General features: G+C 39.2%; 1 protein-coding gene and 1 long non-coding RNA gene across 4 annotated transcripts in view; one reads left to right on the forward strand and one right to left on the reverse strand.

Annotated features, from left to right (window-relative positions):
* CCDC50 (coiled-coil domain containing 50) overlaps positions 1-18028 on the forward strand; it is a 65106-nt gene extending 47078 nt beyond the window's left edge. For all 3 annotated transcript variants that reach the window (XM_006200957.3, XM_072962787.1, XM_072962788.1), the window contains 6 exons: positions 3137-3252; positions 3685-3729; positions 3836-3940; positions 5717-5796; positions 10077-10183; positions 11748-18028. In XM_006200957.3, the coding sequence (XP_006201019.1) occupies positions 3137-3252; positions 3685-3729; positions 3836-3940; positions 5717-5796; positions 10077-10183; positions 11748-11767 (473 nt within the window). In that variant the 3' untranslated portion in view covers positions 11768-18028. The remainder of the gene's footprint in view (positions 1-3136; positions 3253-3684; positions 3730-3835; positions 3941-5716; positions 5797-10076; positions 10184-11747) is intronic.
* LOC140696855 (uncharacterized) overlaps positions 8157-19963 on the reverse strand; it is a 46501-nt gene continuing 34694 nt past the window's right edge. The window contains exon 5 of the long non-coding RNA XR_012073436.1: positions 8157-8501. This is a non-coding gene — a long non-coding RNA (uncharacterized lncRNA). The remainder of the gene's footprint in view (positions 8502-19963) is intronic.

Raw genomic sequence — 19963 nt, forward strand, 5'->3', positions numbered from 1 at the left:
ATTCCAGGCTATAGAGATTCTTGGCTTACGAGACATGCAAGTTTCAAAGCTATGTCCAGATTTCAGATAAACTCTTCTTTTTCCTTCTAAATATTTGGGACGTAGGCAGATATTACTCTAATTTTAACTGTTAATTTATATTGGGTTACAGTTGACTATAACATATTAGTTTCAAATATGTAACATATTAATTCGATATTGGTGTATATTGCAAAATGATCACTACAGTAAGTCTAGTTAACATCCATCACCACACATAGTTACACATTTTTTTTCTTGTGATGAGAACTTTTACGATCTAGTCTCTTAGCAACTTTCAGATACACAGTGCAATACTTAGTCTTATAATGCAATATATCCTCATGACTTACTTATTTTTTAACTGGAAGTTTGTACCTTATGACTCCCTTTACCCATTTTGCCCGCCCCCACCCCCTCCTCTAACCACCATAAATCTGTTCTCTGTATCTCTGAGCTCAGGGTGTTTCTGGTTTTTTCATTTTGTTTTGTTTTAAATTCTACATATAAGTGAAATCAAATGGTATTTGCCTTTCTCTGTCTGACTTATTTCACTTAGCATGATGCCTTCCAAGTCCATCCCTGTTGTCACACATGGCAAGTTTTAATTCTTTTTTATGGCTGAATAACATTCCATTGTGTGTGTGTGTGTGTGTGTGTGTGTGTGTGTTTATTTTTTATGCTACATTTATATATATATTTTACGCTACATTTTCTTTATTCATTCATCCATCAGTGGACACTTAGGTTGTTTCCATGTTTTGGCTATTATAAATAATGATGCAGTGAACACAGGGCGCATATATAATTTTGAGTTGGTGTTTTCATTTTCTTCAGATAAATACCCAGAAGTGAAATGACTGGATCTTATGGTAATTATATTTTTTAAATTTTTTGAGGAACTTTCATAGTGGCTGCATCAATTTACATTCCCACCAGCAGTGTAGAGGGGTTTCCTTTTCTTCACGTCCTTGCCAACACTTATTATTTTTGGTCTTTTTAAAAATAGTTATTGTAGCAGGTGTGAACCAAGATACCTCATTGTGGTTTTGATTTGCATTTCCCTGATGATTAGTGATGTTGAGCACCATTTCATATCCCTGTTGGCGAGCTGTATGTCCTCTTTGGAAAAATGTCAATTGAAATTCTCTGCCCATTTTTCAATCAGATTATTTGGTGGGTTTTTTTTTTTTTTGGCTGGTGAATTGTATGAGTTCTTTAAATATTTCTGATGTTAACCCCTTATCAGATAAATAATGAGCAAATATTTTCTCCCATTCTGTAAGTTGCCTTTTTATTTTGTTGATGGTTTCCTTTGCTGTGCATAAGCTTTTTAGTTTGATATTGTCCCACTTGCTTCTTTTTGTTTTTGTTGCCTTTGCTTTAGATGTCAAGTCCAAAAAAATTATCTCCAGAACCAGTATCAAGGAGCTTAGTGCCTTTGTTTTCTTTTAGCTGTTTTATTGTTTCAAGTCTTTAATCCACTTTGAGTTCATTGTTGCATATGATATAAATTAGTGATCAAATTTCATTCTTTTGTATGTGGCTGTCCAATTGTCCCAGTACCATTTATTGAAGAGACTATCCTTTCTTCATTGTATATTCTTGTCTTCTTTGCCAGAAATTAATTGACCATATATGCACGGGCTTATTTCTGGGCTCGCTGTTTTGTTCTATTGATCCATGTGTCATTCTCTTTTTAGCTGCCAAGAGTTCACAATCTTATCACCCTGTCAAACCAATTAAGTCTCTTCATTTGACCGTTTCATTTGAATGCCTTCCAAGCATCTTTGATAGATATTAGAACAAAGCGTTTTCTCAGTTAATTCTGTGGTGTGGAGAGGAGGCATAATAGTGGGAAAAGTTTAGTTCTTGAAATCTGGGCACATTCCACTCTGTTTCTTTCACCAGATGGCAGAATTGAAGGAGCAAGGCAAAATTGTGATCTCTCCTATAGTCCTCAGTTACGCTCTGGCTGCTCATGGAATTGTCATTTTTCTGTAGATAGGCATGTGGTATAGCAACCTGTCTTGTCCACTGACTTCGCCCAGTGCCAGCTTTCCTACGTAATTTCATGTGTTTTTCCCTGAAATCTTCCTTTCTAATTGTGACCAAGCTAATCATAACCCAAGGCAGTTTATCCACTCTTGGGAGTACGCCACTGTTTCGTGACTGTCCCAGACCACTCAGAAAGCTGGGTTAAAACCAGCCCTGCCCAGCGTTAATATTCAGTGGCTTTAGAGATGGTGTGAAGTGGATTCCGTATTCTGGGTGATCAGGTACTAATAGGCCTGCAGCTAAGAAAGTCAGGTTTAATAGTCTACATTTGTGGGTAAAGCAGATGAGTCTGTGGCTTTTGGATTTAACCACACAACTGGGTTTAAAGCTCTACAAAGGGAGGCTTCACCAGATAACCTAAACTCTTCATTTGCTCAGAATTTAGTTGTATTTTCTTTTCTCTCCTTTTTCCTCTTCTGTTTAAAGCAAGTGAATCGTGTCATGAAACATTCTGATGAAAAATGTTTTCACATACAGTTATTTTGATGGACATAATACATGAAACTGGTAGTACCAATCGTTATTGCAATTAAGAGTCAACTAATAAGATTTAAAACAAACTACGAAACCAGGGCCCCTGGGTGGTTAATAAGTACCGTCAAGAGCTCCCCAGTGGTGCTGTGTGTGTTGCCTCTGAAGCAAGGTGTGCAGGGCTGAGGCAGAGAGAGGGAAGCCTCTCATCTCCTCCAGCCTTGACAGTATCTTTAAGACGCCATCTAACTTTCTTTTCTCTAAATCCTTTTTATTTCAGTGACTTAATCTTTTTCACTTCCTCTTCTGCAAAAGCCTTTCTTACAGTTCCTTATATGATTTTCTCCTCTTGGAGAAGCTGTGTGAGGGGAAGTTATTACCAGGCAGATTTGGATGGGTAACTTTGTGTAAATGTCTGGATTATCTGCATCACTACTCACATGGCTAGGGGGAAAATTATTTCCAGCGCACCCTACACTGAATTTTGAACTGCAGACAGTTTTTCACTGTTAAATACTTCTTTATCTTAAATTTTGCAGCTTTTCAGAAAACACAACTCAGTTGCCTTATTACACTGAGTTTTTCCTAGGAATGAAGCCCAGAGTGATGAAAGACGCTGTCTCTACTCCATCACGGGTGAGCCACAGGGATCAGGAATGGTATGATGCTGAAATTGCCAGAAAACTGCAAGAAGAAGAAATTTTGGTGAGCAAACTTTAATGCAAAATTTTAGGTGAATCAATAGGTTTTTTGTGAATTGAATCAATCTTGCATTATTTACTGAGCTTTACAGTTCTCTGTCTTGTTGAGAAACTGATACCTTTTTTTTATGATGAAAAAATCAAAATACCAGGAATCGAGGGTCCAGTTTTAGTTACTGAGTCAACATTAACCACAGAACTCCATATCCCTGGTTCTCCATTATTGAGTTCTGATAATTCTCTGAGAGTCTGCTGCTGGATTTGATAAAAAGAGACCCCGCTCTGGCTAATGAAAGTATACCCACCGATTATCAACTTCAGGGATGTTAATCACAACTAGTTTCAAATACCAGTTTATTTTTATGTAAGATTTTTTTTAATGGACAACGTAGAGTCCAACTAAATTACACTTTTTTTTGGATTTTCTGTACCATAGGCTACCCAGGTGGACATGAGAGCAGCTCAGGTGGCTCAGGATGAGGTGAGTTCACGTTTGTTCACTTGTTCAGCCGGTATTCTTTCAAAGCATCCCAGTAATTTTCCACCTGTAAGCCTGCAGTTGGTGACACTGACTGGGTTTTGCTTAGGAAATCGCTAGACTTCTAATGGCTGAAGAAAAGAAAGCTTACAAGAAAGCCAGAGAGCGGGAGAAATCATCACTGGACAAAAGGAAGCATGACCCCGAGTGGAAGGTAGGGTCTGTTTGTTTTTAGCTACAAATAAAATTAGACCTGAAATGGGGAGTCCTCTTTTAGGGCAAGCTCACAAATGATCTGTGTTGCCGAGGTGAATCTGACTTGTAAAAGTTGTTCCACTGTGAAAAATCATACCGAATTCTTGAAAGTAACTATGTGAAAAGTTACTGCTAAGGTTGGAAACTCCCCTCCCTCCATTGTAAGGCCAACCGAGAGGCGGGCGCCTCTGGCCACGAGCCGTCTTGGCTGTAGCGTGCTCTCCCTGCAGGAGAACACCGTGCTTGCGCGTGCTCGTAGGTCTCCGCGGTGGCCTTCTCTCCACTCTCCCTGTTTGCTGGTGGCCCCTCCTCCTGGGTCGGGACCAGCTGTCTCTCCTCTGACATCTCTTGATCCACGGCAGACTGACAGCTGTTCTTGCCACCAGCAGCCGTTGCTTACGAAGCCGTCTGGCATGAGCTTGAAATGTCACCTTCCCCTTGTCGATTAGAAATAGTGGACAAAATAGTCAGTGACTGCAGTTCGTTCTGCTGTAACTAGCTGTTGTATGTGGTCATGTGCAAGTTCAGTGTAACAGATCCTACGTATCAGTCACTGTTTGCAGAGCAGCACTCTGAACTTAGGGAAAGACAAAGATAGATTTTCCCTATAATAATGTATAATGTAGAGAGGAAGACAGGCTGTTGGCAGCTAAGGTCAGGCCGGCTGAAAAATGCCCCATGGAAGAACAACAGAGGAGGAGTGGGAATTCACACAGTAAAGGCTCTTAGGGAGGGAACTTACGTTAGGCCTGGAAGGATGCAACCAGGGTGTGGGTCCACGGTATTATCGATGTTTAGCTCTGTTCTCCTCCCCGCCTCCCCTCCCTCTCCCCCCTCCCTCTGCCCTTTGGGCCTCTGGTCCTGTCACAGGCTCAGCATATGTTGTGAGGCAAATGAAGACACTGAAATCCTGGTGATAGTACTGCTCCACTGTTTACGGTTTCTCACTTACCCAGTTGTCAGTCTAAAAGCAAATTAAGGTATTATTTCCATGTTAATTATTATTTATCAGTTATTTTTCTCTCTTTCACCCTCTAGTTATTCAGGATTTTTCCTAACAAACATACTTCATTTTAGTAGAAGGGTCCCAAATGCTTCTGTTACGTAAATTAAGCCACAAGTGACTGCCCAGGGGCTGCCTAGTTCTTTGTTAACTCAGCTGTGATGGAGTAGGTGTTTTTAAGGATTACGAACCTGGAAAGGAAGGGAGGAAGGCCACATTTCTAGCAAGTATCAGGATTTCTGTAATTTTTAGATGCTCTAACTGGTTCTGGAATAGTTTCTCTCCTAGAAAAGTTGGCTTGAATATGTCTTAGTTTCTGGGCTTGAAAATCATCATCCCTAAGTCAGGTGTTCAGAAACAAGTTTAAGAACATGACGCTAGACTCCGTAGACTCTGGGAGGCCACCAGGCCCTGGCAGCGGCTGCGGAGCTGCTGCGTTAATAATGGGCGGCCACGCGCATCTCTGTGGGGAGCATGTTCCTGTGTGTTTAGCCCACTCGTCTGGCTGCACTGACAGCCTGCAACACACCTTCGTGGCTGTAATTTTTTTTTTGTCTCTGAGTGACTGTATTTAAAATTATTATATGGTGCTCAACTGGATGTCAGTAACTTGAAATTACTAAAGGAGAATTTGGCATCATTAAGATAATTTCTAAATCTAATCTTTCTCTTTGTTATTTTCTGTATGTGTGTGTGTTTTTCTTTTCTTTTTTTCCTTCCTTCCTTCCATAGCCCAAAACAGCTAAATCAGCACACTCGAAGTCAAAAGAGAGCGATGAACCTCACCGTTCTAAGAATGACAGGCCAGCACGGTAAGATGACACCTGAAAAGGAGAGTGAGGGACTTGCTTTTGGGGTGAGTAAGGGGCTGTTGGTTCCGAGAAGCGTGTGTGTGCTTTGGAGAGGCGATCCAGAAATCTGCATCGTGAGGTGGTATCAAGTCTTGCAGGCTTATTTTTAAACTTGGCTTCCAGCTTTAGATTGGGTTGAACAGGTCAAATCAGGAAGATGGGGAATTTTACAGAAGCTGGGCTGTAAAAGGAAAGATGTCCTTTTTGTTAGGACCAGTTCTTGTCTCTGGATTCACTCAGTTGACTGCCCTCAGCTAAGAAGGGACGGGATTAACCATTTTCCTATGTAGAATCTCAGGTTTTAAATAGTTACTGAGTTCCATGGTCATATTGGTGTGTGCATGACATTACACATGCCTAAATTCACTCCTGTGTGAGTCTCAGCGTCCTAGGCAAATTGTCATTTGAGTCTTGCAGACCATTCAGCGCCCCACTAGATCTAACAGCTGTGGCTGTGCTGCGTGTGCTTTCTGACTTCCCTCAGGCAGTCTTGGGTCACGGTTATGGAGCAACTGCTATTTTTCCACCTCAAATAGTCAACGTTTAAGTCTCTGGGGAAACAACCTTTATTTTTTCTTTTTTGCTTTCTGTTGCTTTTCGAAGGAAAATATGATTGGAATAGGAAGATAAAACATTAAATAGAAAAAGACAAAAATGACACTAAATCTAACATTTTGAAAACTCTAAATTATTAAAACCTTGTATTTTGGACATGATTATTAATAATATATTAATTAATTGTTAAAATATAACTTTTATCACACTGAAAAATATACACTGTCCTTGCCACTCATTGCTCACACTCAATCTGCTGGACTTGTTTCCTTAAAAGTGAATATATTTAGTGTCCTTAAAAACCATACTCTATTTTTAAACCCACGTGCTTTCAGAAGATAAATACCTTTCAGAAAATTATATCAGGTTGTAAAGCTTTTAGGGCAACAGGAGTGTAATCTGTCTAATTGCGTAAAATTGGTTCTTATGGCTTTTAGTTAAGCATGTACCAAATGTCTTCTAAAGCAGATTTAGAACTACATAGTTTAGCTTTGTTTATATCCCTACAATATCAAAGTAAGTAAGTAACTCGTCTGTTCTCAGTAGGCAAGTGGTGTGGCTTATTATGCTTTTTTTAATCAAGGGATTTAAAATCATCTTAAGAGTTATTTTGCAGTTTTCAAAGTCCTTGGGCTTTTTAGAACACTAATAACTTTGACAGCAGATGCAGTAGAACAGTCTGAAATGTCTATTTAAAAGATTTATTACAGTTGAAAACAAGTTTTTGTAATGTAAGAAGTACTCTAAAAATTATTCGATATATTGAAAGAATGAATAATCAAATGATCCTGTGTTAAAAATGGCTTTTGTATATGAAAAATGGCCTATGACTTGAAGTCTTTTTTGACTTGAGAGGAATATTTGTATTTACGTGTCATTTACAGTAAGATTATCTGTATGACAAAATATAAACGAATAAGAATTTTATGAAACGTGTATTTTCATAGTTAAAACTGAAAGCCGCACCACCTTATTATAAATATCCTGTGCAGCTAATACTAGAATGTGCGCTTCCGGGTTAGGGTCCATGGTATCCTCTTTCACACTTCATCATGGTGGACGTTTCCTTAGCCATTTGTTCAGAAAGAGGTGGTTTCAAGGACTGACAAACGTGGAGCCTCCTAGGAGGATTAAGATGATGACTTCAGTGCAGTGATAACTGAAGCAGAGGGGAACAGACGCTCGTGTGGAGCTTGTAGTCGTCATGGTTAAAAGTGTAAGATTTCTACTCTCTCTAAGGGAACAGAGAGCTAGTTGGCAAACTAAATTAATTCTTTGTAACTGGAAAAAGTTTCAACCCAAGTTCCCAGTTGTTTTAACTACAGGATAGTATATTAATACTACTACTTGGTATCTTGTTTGCTTTTTTTCCTTAGAAAAACTTGAAGATTTTATAAATCTCACTTTGTTCCTACAGTATTCTTATGAATATGAAATATATTAGTCTCCACTTACTCATTTGCGAAGTATTTATTGCGCACCCTAGTAACTGCTCAGAACTGAAGTAAGCAGCAGTCAACAAGAACTGTTTCCTGCTCTTACGAAATGTATCATCTAAACAGATAATTATGCAAATAACCATTACGATTGTGTGAAATGCTGTGGGTGAAAAGTAGAGGCTGTTGTAAGAGTAGAAGGAGACACTTAACCTCTTCTGGGTATCTGGGAGGGTTTCCTGAAGAAGTGATTTTGAGTGAATTCTGAAGCATCTTTGGCTTTATCACAAATACAAGTAATTTCATAAGAACGGTTGGAAAACAGGTAATCCCAATACATCAAAAACTATAAAACAAATACTGGTTAAAAAGCTTTTTCTGACTTTGGATGTGAATACTCTTAATTTTGAAACAACTCTCTCTAGTGCAACAAGTAATGTGGTAGGAACCCTGCACCCAGTAAGCCAGCGTTTGTTCCCCACGTAACCAAAAAGGAAACAGAGCGCACCAAGGGAGCACAGGGCCTTCTAGATTGATTTGCTTACCTGTGGGGGTCCGACACAGTTTGTTTGTGTCCTGTGCTGTTTCACTTCAGCATCCTTCTCCCTGAAGATGAATTGTTGGTGAGTTGTTTTTGACAGTACCACTTGGCTTGTGTCTTTGGTGTCCGGTCACCTAATGAGGACAATAAAAGAGTAAAAAATAAACCCTGCCATCCTGATTACCCAATTCTGTTTTCATGGGCCTAAGTGACTTCTTTAGTTAACTTTCTTAATCCTGGAGTCAGATTGCTTTGTTTTCACTCCTCCTGCCAAGTCTTATGTTGCTTTTTAAAGGTAAATGTTCTAAATGCCAGTGGATAATGAAAGGAAAACACTTACTTAATTCCTAATATTTGTAAACAAATGGTTCAAAAAGAAAAACAAGAAAAGTGCCATATTAAATGTTAGGGTCATATTAATCATATGTGCATAAAAATGTATGAAAGTATAAAAATATATGCCATGTACCATTTGAAAGTATAAGGGGTGTGTGTGTGTGTGTGTGTGTATGTGTGTAATCTTGAATGCAGATAATGCTGCTGACAAAAATGCACACCTGACGAGCAGAGCACAGATAGTAGGTAAGAGCGCTGGTTTTGAAGCCCAGTTGAGTTTGCGCCCTCTCTGCCACTTGACTGCGTAAACTTGGACAGGTCACTTCACTGATTGACTCTAAGATGTGTGTGCGATGGCTCCCATGCAAACTTGTCCTGAAAGTTGATTGAGGTCCTCTGTGTAGAGCCCACAGTATGGTCCACAGTATGTACACAAGTTTGCATCCCATGCTCACCTCTTCCAGACACTGAGAACCCAGGGAGAGACCTCCTGCTTTGGGTAGGGTGAGAAATTTGAAAACATTTGTCTTTATTCTTATATGACAGAACCCACTGTACCAAACTGACCATAACTTCCCAAATTTCAGAATACTTATGCCTTCCAGATGGTATATAGAACTATACAGCACATTCCACAGCATGGTTGTATATCTGACGAATCTTAACTTCATCTTGTCCCACGCTTTAATGCTGTCTGAGCACATTTTTGGGAAACAAGTGCAAACAGGAGAGATTTTGTTCTACATCTTTACCAATGCCAAATATTTGCAAAAATCTGTGTTAATAATTAATATAATAAAAAGTTTGGAGTATTAAAAATTTCCTAATTTTTTTTTTACTGTTCTTGTTTTGACATGAAAAGTTGCAGATGTCTTTCTAACCTTTCCTTCTCTAAGCTCTACTCTGCCACCTAGTGGTGTAAGGAACTTTGCTCTAACTTTTCTATGTTGACCTATTTCCCCTCCATCCTCTCTTACCTGCCGCCCTCTCTCCCCTAATTACTTTCTTCCTTTCTGTCCTTTCCTTTCTTTCTCTTTTTCTTCATAAAAACCACCAAAACAAAATAAATTTATCATTAACGGCAGTGATCACATCTCATCCATCTTTGCTCTGTAGCCCTTAGCACAAATGCCACACACGTTAGGTGTTCAGCAAGTATTTCTTTTTACTGAATTCTGTGTATCAAAACAAAGGAACAGTAAGATTAAATAATTTATTCACAGTCATGCAACTGGTCAGGAATCAACAGGAGTATTATACAATATTCTGGCTTTGTGTTTCTACCAAAAATATTTTTACCAAGTGACCCAGTGAGAGGTGGAACTGTGGTCATCACTGCTTAGAATATCTCTTTAAATTCTGACCTCCCTCAGGCCACCACCACCTCCCGTGACAGATGCTGAGGATTTGGCTTACACTCATTTTACAAACCAGCATAATTCTACACGTCATTTCTCAAAGTCAGAGTCTTCTCATAAAGGTAAGAAAAATCTATGGTCAGGCTTAAGATCTTTTTTCATAATCCTCACGCTATGGTGGAGAAATCAGATGCTGTCTTACAAATCACTAGAGTGGAAAAATAAGTTATCCTTCTCAGCAGATCATTATAGTATTCTTCATTTATTAAAAACAAACAAAAAAGAATAAAAAACAGAAAGCAGACATCTTAAATTGAATGCAGGATTTTCTGTGTGTGGTTAGTTGACCCTTGAGCAACACAAGTTTGAACTGCACCGGGGTCCATGTATACTCAGATTTTTTTCAGTAATAAGTACCACAGTACTGCACCATCCCACGTTGGTCGAAGCTGCAGATGTGTATATAGATGGCCAACTGGAAATTGTACGTGGACTTTCAACTGTGCAGCTAGCTCCCTAACCCCCGCGTTGTTCAAAGGTCAGTTGTACTTGCGTTTTCTCCTGGGAGAGTTCATACGTTTTTATCACATTTGTAAAGGGTGACTCTGTTCCCCATTTAGATCTACTTGGCTCTTTCTATTCTGGCTCGTTTCCCATCTGCCCATGACTCTTATTAATTAGATTAAAATACACACATACACACATCACACAAAACTCTTCTGCAAAAGAAAAATAAGACAAAGAAAATGAGAAAAAAAATGAGATCTAATTAGGACCACGTCTTTAAAGTGAAAGGAGTAATTGGGTCTAGTCCCTCTACCAAGCATATGTATTCACTTATGTGTATTTTTATGACACTCATAAAATGAGGTCATAATTAAATTAGAATTTCTGGGAGCAGGGTTTGCCAGGCATTTGTACTTTTTTAAAAGCTCTCCTCCTGCTCCCCTGTCGTTCTGATATTCACCCAATGTTGACAATAAGACAAAAAGACATCATTTAAAAGATGAGGTTAGTTGGACATTATCAAAACAATCTATATGCTACGATTTTTATCATCTGGTGGCCTTTTCACCATCCCTTGTTTAACTGGAGGTAGCTCCTGATTTTTTGTCTCAAATTACATACACGCATTACTTTTTAAGTGGTGCCTTCCTGTCCTTGACACAGTGGATACATAATATTAAAATAATACATTGATTCTGAGTATAAATCAATTGTCCATAGTTATCTGCAGGGGATTGGATCCAGGAACCCTGAGGGTCTCAAATCCTGGATATGCAAGCCCCTTACATAAAATAGCATGGTATTTGCATATGACCTGCACACATCCTCCCCTATACTTAAAATCATCTCTAGACTTATTATAGTGCCTAATACAATGTAAAATTGCTATGTAAATAGTTGCCAACACATGGACAATTCAAGTTTTGCTTCTTGGAACTTCCTGGAAGTTTTTTCTTTTTTTTTCCGAATATTTTTGATCCATGTTTGGTTGAATCTGTGGGTGTGGAACCTGCAGATATAGAGAGCTGACTATATTCTTAGAACTAAGAACAAACAAAAGATGAACCACATGAAATGGCATAGAAATAAAGATAAAGTATTTTGTCTGAGCAGGGAGAAAAACAGTTTGAAAGATATTTTTTCCTTAATCATTTTTCTTCTTTTTCCTCCTCTCCCCAGGTTACCATTATAAGCCGTAAAAACCTAGGAATCTGCCTTGAAAACGGACTCACTGTAGCAAAATTACTGGATGATACAGAACGCATTCCACGCTTATATTTTTCCTCCTGTATTTTGTATTCCTGGGATTTATCCTCAAGTGTTTTTTTTGACCATAAATAATTTTCATTCATTTAAAACTTTTTGGTTATTCCTGATCACTTGGGCAGTACAAGGAAGTCTAGCTTCTGAATATTGGCCACCTCTATGCTGCATATGCTTCCTGGGATAGTATCTGAGAGCTGTATAAAATGTCGTTTTCATTAGGTATGGAGTGTTGATATCTAGGGAGTAGACTTTAGCAACTAGAATTTTGTGGAGAGAGTAAAGTAAAACATACTGTTTGGATGCAACGCAGAATAAAAGAATGTAAGAAATAGCCTTTTTTGGTGCATTAGTGTATGATATATTGAAAGACAGAGACTTTTCCTTTTTTAACCCTTCAGGAAAAGAAAAAAAAATCACAGCCATAAAGTATTTAAAACACAAAAAACCTAGGAGAGTTGGATTACGTAATTCTGACCACCAGGACTGCAGAGATTTTACATATCCTTACACACTCTCCTGGGAAAACTGATCATTCTCCAGCACTGTCTCTGCTCTTGCTTCCTCGGAGCAAGGCTTTCTGAAGCCTCTGGGCATTGGATCATTTATTAGTATTTACTGGCAAAAATTTACTTCTATGAAATCCCAGGTCTATGTAAAAGCAGCTGAAAATGAAAAACCTGGTATCCCTTCTCTCAGTTTACACTCACTTACAAAGCCTGGGGAAACGGAGTGAACTGGGGAGGTGTTTATGTAAGCGATGGTGCCATCGTTTCCTCTGGCTCTAGATCAGAATTTTTCTCTCGCTTGGAAAACATAGTATTGCTCGGCAACCTCTCAACATATTTTGTGTATCTGTCAGTAAGTAGATTTCACTGGACTTGAAGTTGAAGCTGATAAAGTGCTTCTTCATCCAAGGGTTTGTTTCTGCTCATTTGTTAGTGGTAGTACGTGGGCACTGGATTCCTTTGTGCCGGGCCTTTAAGCCCCTCTTCAAGAAGTCTGGAATTTCTGTCCAGCTTCTAACCTCATGGAAACACGTATTCCCCCAGACTAGTTAGTTAGCATAAATGTCAGCCATGCTGTAGATACAAATACCCTTTCAGCTGAACAGCCTATTATTTTTCATTGTGTGAGTCTGACATTTTTGGCACTTTAGTGTGGTGTTTGTTTAGGAAAGAAATCTACAGGTGACTTGAGGAAAAGATGGAGAATCCATTCCCCCCACTGGGAGCTGCCTTCTGTTTGCCTTATCTTTCCAGATAGTCTTCAGAGTAGGACAGTATTCAGGAAGCTTTTAGAATAGTTTCTCAGAGTGGATTTGGGTTTTTCCTTTCAAGAAAGATCTTTAGTTCCATAAAGTTTTTGGATTGTATGAACTTGTATAAAAAAACCCTAAGAATTAAGTTTCGGGAAAATGATCATCTGCAAAGAAACAAACTTTAGGGATGTAGTCACTTTGGAGAAATAAGGAAGAGGGAAATAACAGGATTTTGAATGGCCGTGATGAAATGAATGAGGACAAATCCTCAAGGGCAGACCAAATGGAGGTCGTAGCCTTAAATTCCAGAGGGTGGCTTCAATATCCAAAGGTTAGACATTGTTGATTTATAGGAATGCTATATTTTTCTTTGTCTGCCCTGTGATTTTGCTTCATATTTTTAAAAAGTTTTTTTATGGTAGCTTTAAAGAAAAAAAAAACTGTATTTTTATTTGAAAATCAGGCAAATGGGCAACATCGTTTGCCGTATTTTTATTTTATAAATGTTTATTTTTCTATCTCATACAATGATCAGTTCTGCTTTTAAAATTCTATATTTCTCTTGCCTCTCATGTACTACTTCATCCAGTCGTATTTATTACTGAAAATGCTAACTGGATATATTTCACTCAAAAAATGTTAGGTCACTTAGCACTTAACCAGATGTTCGTGTTTCAGCTGTCTTAGTGAGTGACCAGAGGTGGTGTTTCCCTTGTGATACGCAATTCAGCATCTGTATTGAAAATTTGTTATTTTTTTTAAGGTTTGTAAAAGATTAGAGTTTTAAAATATTTTAATTTAATGCAATGTTTTTGTGAAGCAAACACTTTTTAAGGAGCATCAGAGTAATTCTTTCCCTGTGAATAAGGAGACTAAGTGAACTCAAGCAGTTGAATCCTCTTATCCTCATTCAGATAACCTGTTACCTTTGAGACTGTGGAAGCAACTGCCAACTGTATTTAAGGAACTGCCAAACATTCTTCACTGCGTTCTCTGCTTTTCACTTTGTCAGTTTTATATAAATACAGAAGCATTCATTTGGTTCCCATTCCTACTGCTGGAACACACGCGATCTAGCGTCCAGGTCCACGATGTATTATGCTTCAATGTTGTGATGTAAACTAACACTTGTGGCCTTGGAAGATCTTTCTGTTCCTGTACCTCTGTTCTCTGGAGGCCAGGCCCTGTTAACATCAGTGTTGCTGAATGAGCACAGTGTGTTTTGGCGCCTCATCCTCAGGCTATTGGACATGGTACCCCCGCCCCCCATCCGAACTTTTTGTAAATCATCGCCTGGAAGCAAGGTTAGATAAGGGTCAGGTTAAGTTAAATGTTCTGAGTTAAAACAAATTTGTCTCTAGTGTCAAACCACTGTTATGTATAATTTTATTGGGAGACTCGACAGTTTTGTTAAAATAACATTTGAGCTTTTTAGAAGGTGACTTCGCGTACCACTGAATTACTGTTTCTCAAATGACTTTACAGCAACCAGCAACAGGCCAGTGAACTGCAGAAAAGACCACATGGTTTTTGATCACAGAGGAACGTCTCGACTAGAAAAGATACGGGTAGATGCTCCCGAGAGGAAAACCTTTTTAGAAGGGCAGTGGCCATTGGGATCTAGATCAGCATATTCTAAAATGTGTGACTTTGGGCCCTGTGTTTCACTGAATTCACTTGAGAAAATCATGAACCGGACCTGTCTGCCCCTTCTCCTTCTCTGCTGTGGCCTGCAGCTGGACCGGGTGATGCTAGATCCGCTGCTGAGTTTGTCCATACCTTTGCCACCGTGGCAGGACTTTTCAGTATAAACATAACTGACTTTTAACTGATAATTATTTTTCTTTAATCCTGTCAGATATTCTCTGAATTTTGTCTTGTGCCAAGTTGCTCTTTGGAAACACCTGGTATCATAGGGTGCGTTCAGTTTACCATGTAAAGTGGTTTACATTTTAGGGCCTTGATTTTTAATGAGTGTTTGTCTTTGTATGAAATTCACTTTGGGGAATACCAAGATTATTCGTTTCTTCAATGACAGTTTTCTTGAAGGAAAACTGGAGTGACTGGCTGTAATATCTTCAGCCTAATAAAGGAGGGAGATGCCTGTGTAAGCAGTTTTCTGAAGGACTGAGAACAAAAGGACTTGCCCTCAAAGGCTTTTTCCCCTTTGGGGAAAGCGCTGTTTGGGCAGCGTTAATACAGAAAGGCAAGACTTCAGGTGAATGTTCCTGTTCCACAGTGCGCCGTGTTCTGATAACATCGGCTTTTTAGAAACAAGCATTAAAAAAAAAAAAAATCAAAACCTGCTCTTTCAGCAAAAAGAGAAAAACAGACTTAAAGTACTTTGCCCGTTGCTTACTGCTCAGAGTCAGAGAAGTGAGTAGATAAAAATGGTCCCATTTTTTTCCTTCTATCTGGTGGTGCCTGGGAGTCTTAAAGCCATAACTGCTTCTCTTCCTGTTGATAGACTCCTTTTTCCTCCCTAGTCCATCATAGGTCATCCGGGCAGGGAGCGCAGACTGGAGATGGTCCTAGTCATTCCGCATGGGGCACAGTGTCGCCCACATTCTCCTGGAAGAATCTCTTTTCCACCTGATGATAGACGCGATTGTCAACGCGAGGAGTTGAGGCTGTTGTTGCTCCTGCTGTTGAACTCTGGCTAGAAATGCTGAACTTTACTTCTGGAGAAGTCAAGGAAGGGGTAAAGTAGGAAACAGTCACTTCTACAGAGTCACTTTTCTCATGAGACCTGCACTTTTTGCCAGCAATGTCTGTGAGGAGCAGGGTTGCCTTAAATTAGTTTGATTCCGACCAAGGTCGGGGTACTGTATTTCTGTGTGTGAATGAATGACTGCCAGCTCTCCATTGAGATGCCAGATTCACAGGTGAGCCCCAAACATCCTGTCCTCAGTAGCTGTGGACGTCCTCCCCCTGAGCTGGGGGTGACATGCACACTGCTAGGTACATCATTTCATTTCAAGTGGCCTCTCTAATGAATGAGCAGTGATCATAAAGGCTGGTGGTAGGAGAGAGACCTTCCCGCCCAGGCCCTCCAGGTGATCACTTCCTGACTAGTGGAGAGCTGGCTGTCCTCCTTTCCTGCAGGACTGTGTAGAAGATATTTCCAAAGGTTCTGTCACGCAGTGAAGTCACTCGTTACTGTTGTAAGAATTTCACCAACACTCTTGTGTATTGAAATGCATACATTAACAAAAAAGAAAAAGGAGAAAACCAAACAAAACAGAGACGTTTGCTCCAATGGGAGATCTGTTGATGTGAAGAGTGTTTCTATTTTATTACTTGTAAGAGAACATCCACCAGGAAAACTTTTGCTACGGGAGGGAAGACCCCAGAGTGTTTTTTAAGGTTGTATTTGATGCCACAAACTAACACAATCAGCTAAGAAATCATGTTGATTTCTGGAAATAACCTGGTCCCAAAAACCATTCTCTTTGCCCTTAAATCTTTGTGAACACTGCCTAGAAATATGTTCCTAATAGACTTAAATGTTTGTGTGTATTCTTAGCAAACTAGAAAATGTTCTTCTCTTTTTGAGTAAATTTTCATAGTATAGGGAGCCAGCACTGTGCTGGTTTCAGCATTTCAGATAAGGACAGAATTAATTGTGTAGCTTAGTGCCCCATGATTCGTTGCTGAGGTTCCGATAGAAAGAATGGAGGAATTGAAAGGCGGGGTTTGAGCGACATTTCATTCACAAAAGAGCAAGGATTAAAGAACAGCAAAGAGCAGATGGTTGAGAGAATATACTGTTGCCCAGCATATACTGAGGATATGTCTCTGTCGCACTGAGTTTCAGACTCTAATTGCTACAATGGTTTCTTGCTGTTAAATTTAGTGAGAGGGTTCTTCATGTCAGAATTTTTTAAATTGCTTACTGAATCAGCCTCTGAGATTCTTGTAGGCTGTAACTTCAGCTTTTCCCATGAACTGAAAGCCGAACGCCCTTTCTCGGATACGGCTGTATTGTTCACCTGCCTCTTAAAGGCAACTGCCTGGTATTTAGTCCATAAAGTACTATGGGAAGGTAGGATAGAAAAATGACGTTCCAGAGCGAGAATTCTCTGTAATGCGGTTTTCCTTAAGAAGAACCCATCCCAGCACGCTATTGTATTTTGAAAACGTGCTGAATTACAAAGTACAAGAGTTTGCTCATGGAAATCGAGTTGCTCAGGAAATTTGAGGTGGTGCTGACATTCGTCTTACAATTAGGAAAAGTACCGCCTTTGGAGAGATCCTACACGGTGCCCAGGTGGTTTTGGACCCTTTGGTCAGAACTCCTTTGACATTTGGAATGTAGATGTTTAAATACAAGTGAGATGTTATCCCAGCTGCTCATCAGCTTGTAGCCGAGCCCCAAGGGAAAGGCAGCTTTGATACAGTTACTTCATGGACCTGAGCAGAACCTTAATGGAACAGAGTTGCCCGGCTGAGGACAGAAAACAGAGGCCACCTCAAGCCACATGCCTGTGAAGAGATTAAGTGAAACTGTGAGGGACACTGTGGATGCCTTAAAGGTGACTGGTGTTGGGTACCGGTGGGTGTGTATGCACCCTTGTGGGCTAGGCTGGTCGCCTTCACACGGCGCAGGTCCTGCTCGGGCCCTCACTGGGGAAAATGAGAAAATGGTGCTGGAGGCTTTGTCACGTGTCTCGGGAGGGTGAGGTGGTAACGTCGTTCAGGCTCCAGTGCCGGTTACACCTCTCCATTAATTCATCTATGCAGACTTGTGCTTCAGCTGTTCGTTTTTTACGCCTTGTGTCCCATTTGATTCTTTTAACATCAGCTTCAACATTGATACTACAAGTAATTTTTAAACCAAAGTACTGTATAAGTCTGTGTGCTTGTTTTCCTGAGTGGTTTGAGGCAAACACCAGTCTTGTCCTTCTCTCAATAAAGTCATCCATTTGTTAAGTCAGGGGTCTCTGCCTCTTGTTTTCTTTACTGCATTCAAGGATGGGACGTTCTGGGAATATTAATTTGTTTTTTCTTCTTTACAGAGTTAGCCCTAATATATCTTTACTTAACAACAGTAGCATTTTCTCTTACTCCAGTTCCGTCTGCTTACTGTAACTTAATGTCTAGTACATTAAAATTCTCAACAAATACTCCCAAGTCTAAATTGGTTAGAAAAGTGGCTTTGTTTTGTGCGTGGTGGTTGGTGGCTTGGTTGATGTATTTAAGGGAAAATCGGGCAGCTGGATATTCCCACAATCATCTGAATGATTAAAGACTCCATGAGGGCAGCAACTGAGTCTACACCACACGACACTCTGTGGATTTTGAAAATGGATGTTAATAGTAAACGTGAGAAACTTTATAAAACAAATAACAAAAGTTCTCCAAAATAAATTTAATTTTAAAGAAAGTGAAGAAAAGGAAAGATAAAAGATACAAGTGATACTTTAACTAGTTGAAAATAGACAAATCTATAAGGTGATTGGGGAAATGTGAATACTGACAATATTTGATGATACTAAGAACTTAGTGTTAATTTCTTTGGTATGATAATGACACTGGGGTTGTGTTGTAAACAAAAAGGATTCTTATATTTCAGAAATCCATACTGAAATATTTATCAATGAAATGATACAGTGTCAGGGGATAGGGCATACCTGGGGTATAAAAAAGAAAAGATTGGCTATGTATCAATAGCTGGGGATGGGTAAGCCAGATTTACTATACTATTCTCTCTACTTTTGTATATGTTTGAAAATGTCCACAGTAAATTTTTAAAAGTAACACGGAACTAAATTTTCAAGCAAGAACTACAAAAAGCCACAGTAAAGTAAGTATGTATGTGTTCTTCAGGCAAAAGAAAAAAGATCTGAGATGAAAGAAAATACAGAAAGAAAGAAGTATAAGTGAAAAGTACATATTTGTTGGTAAATATAAATGAGTATCAACTGTCTAAAACAATGATAAGGTAACCTTGTGGGTTTAAAGTATTAAGTAAAATACGCAAAGTGGTATATGAATCATGAGAGTAAATGGAGTTAAAGTACCGGAAAGCAGTATTTCTCAAACTTTTAATATACGAATTATCTAGGGATCTTGTTAAATTGTAGATTTTGATCAAAACGTCTGGACTGGGACAGGAGATTTTGCATTTTAACAAGCCCCTAGGTGATTTTTATGCTGCCGGTCTAAGAACACACTGAGCAGCAAGCTGAAGTTGCTGCAATGTTGTGGAAGAGGTAAAAACACTTCTGTTAGACTTTGATATGTCAAGTGTGCTTGCTGTCATCTTAATTATAACATCAAAAAGTGGTAAAAGAACGTAAAATGACTAAGATAATAGTGAGGGAAATGGAATAACAAAATATAATCAATCTGAAAGAAACAAAAAAATGAAACAAGTATAAAGCAGATGGCAAATTCAAACCTGAATACCTTAGTCATATTAACTGTGAACTAAGTGATCCAATTGAAAGACATAGACTATCCGATGGAGAAAACCAAATTATATGCTGCTTATAAGAAATATTTAAAATATATGATACAGAAAGATTAAAAGTAAAAAAAAAAAAAAGTCCCACGAAAACACTAACCGAAAGAAAGCTGTGATAGATATCCGACATGGCAAACACTAGTAGAAATGCCCCTAGAGTAAAAAGGAACGTTTCGTAAATGTGCAGACTCCACCTAACCAGGATGGTTTTGACAAAGTGCACAAATGAACTCCTCTAACAGTCAAAGCTGCCTTGGGGGGCTGCCTCAGGAGGTAGCAAGCTGCCCATCAAACTGTGCTCCGGCCACTCTAAACGCGCCTTCTCCAAACATGGAGACTCTAGTAATTTCACTTTAGATGTAAACAGAATCCAATATGAAAAATTTCTCAAGGTGAAGTGGG

This window comes from Vicugna pacos, chromosome 1, assembly GCF_048564905.1.
Source record: "Vicugna pacos chromosome 1, VicPac4, whole genome shotgun sequence".
Classification (NCBI taxonomy): domain Eukaryota; kingdom Metazoa; phylum Chordata; class Mammalia; order Artiodactyla; family Camelidae; genus Vicugna; species Vicugna pacos.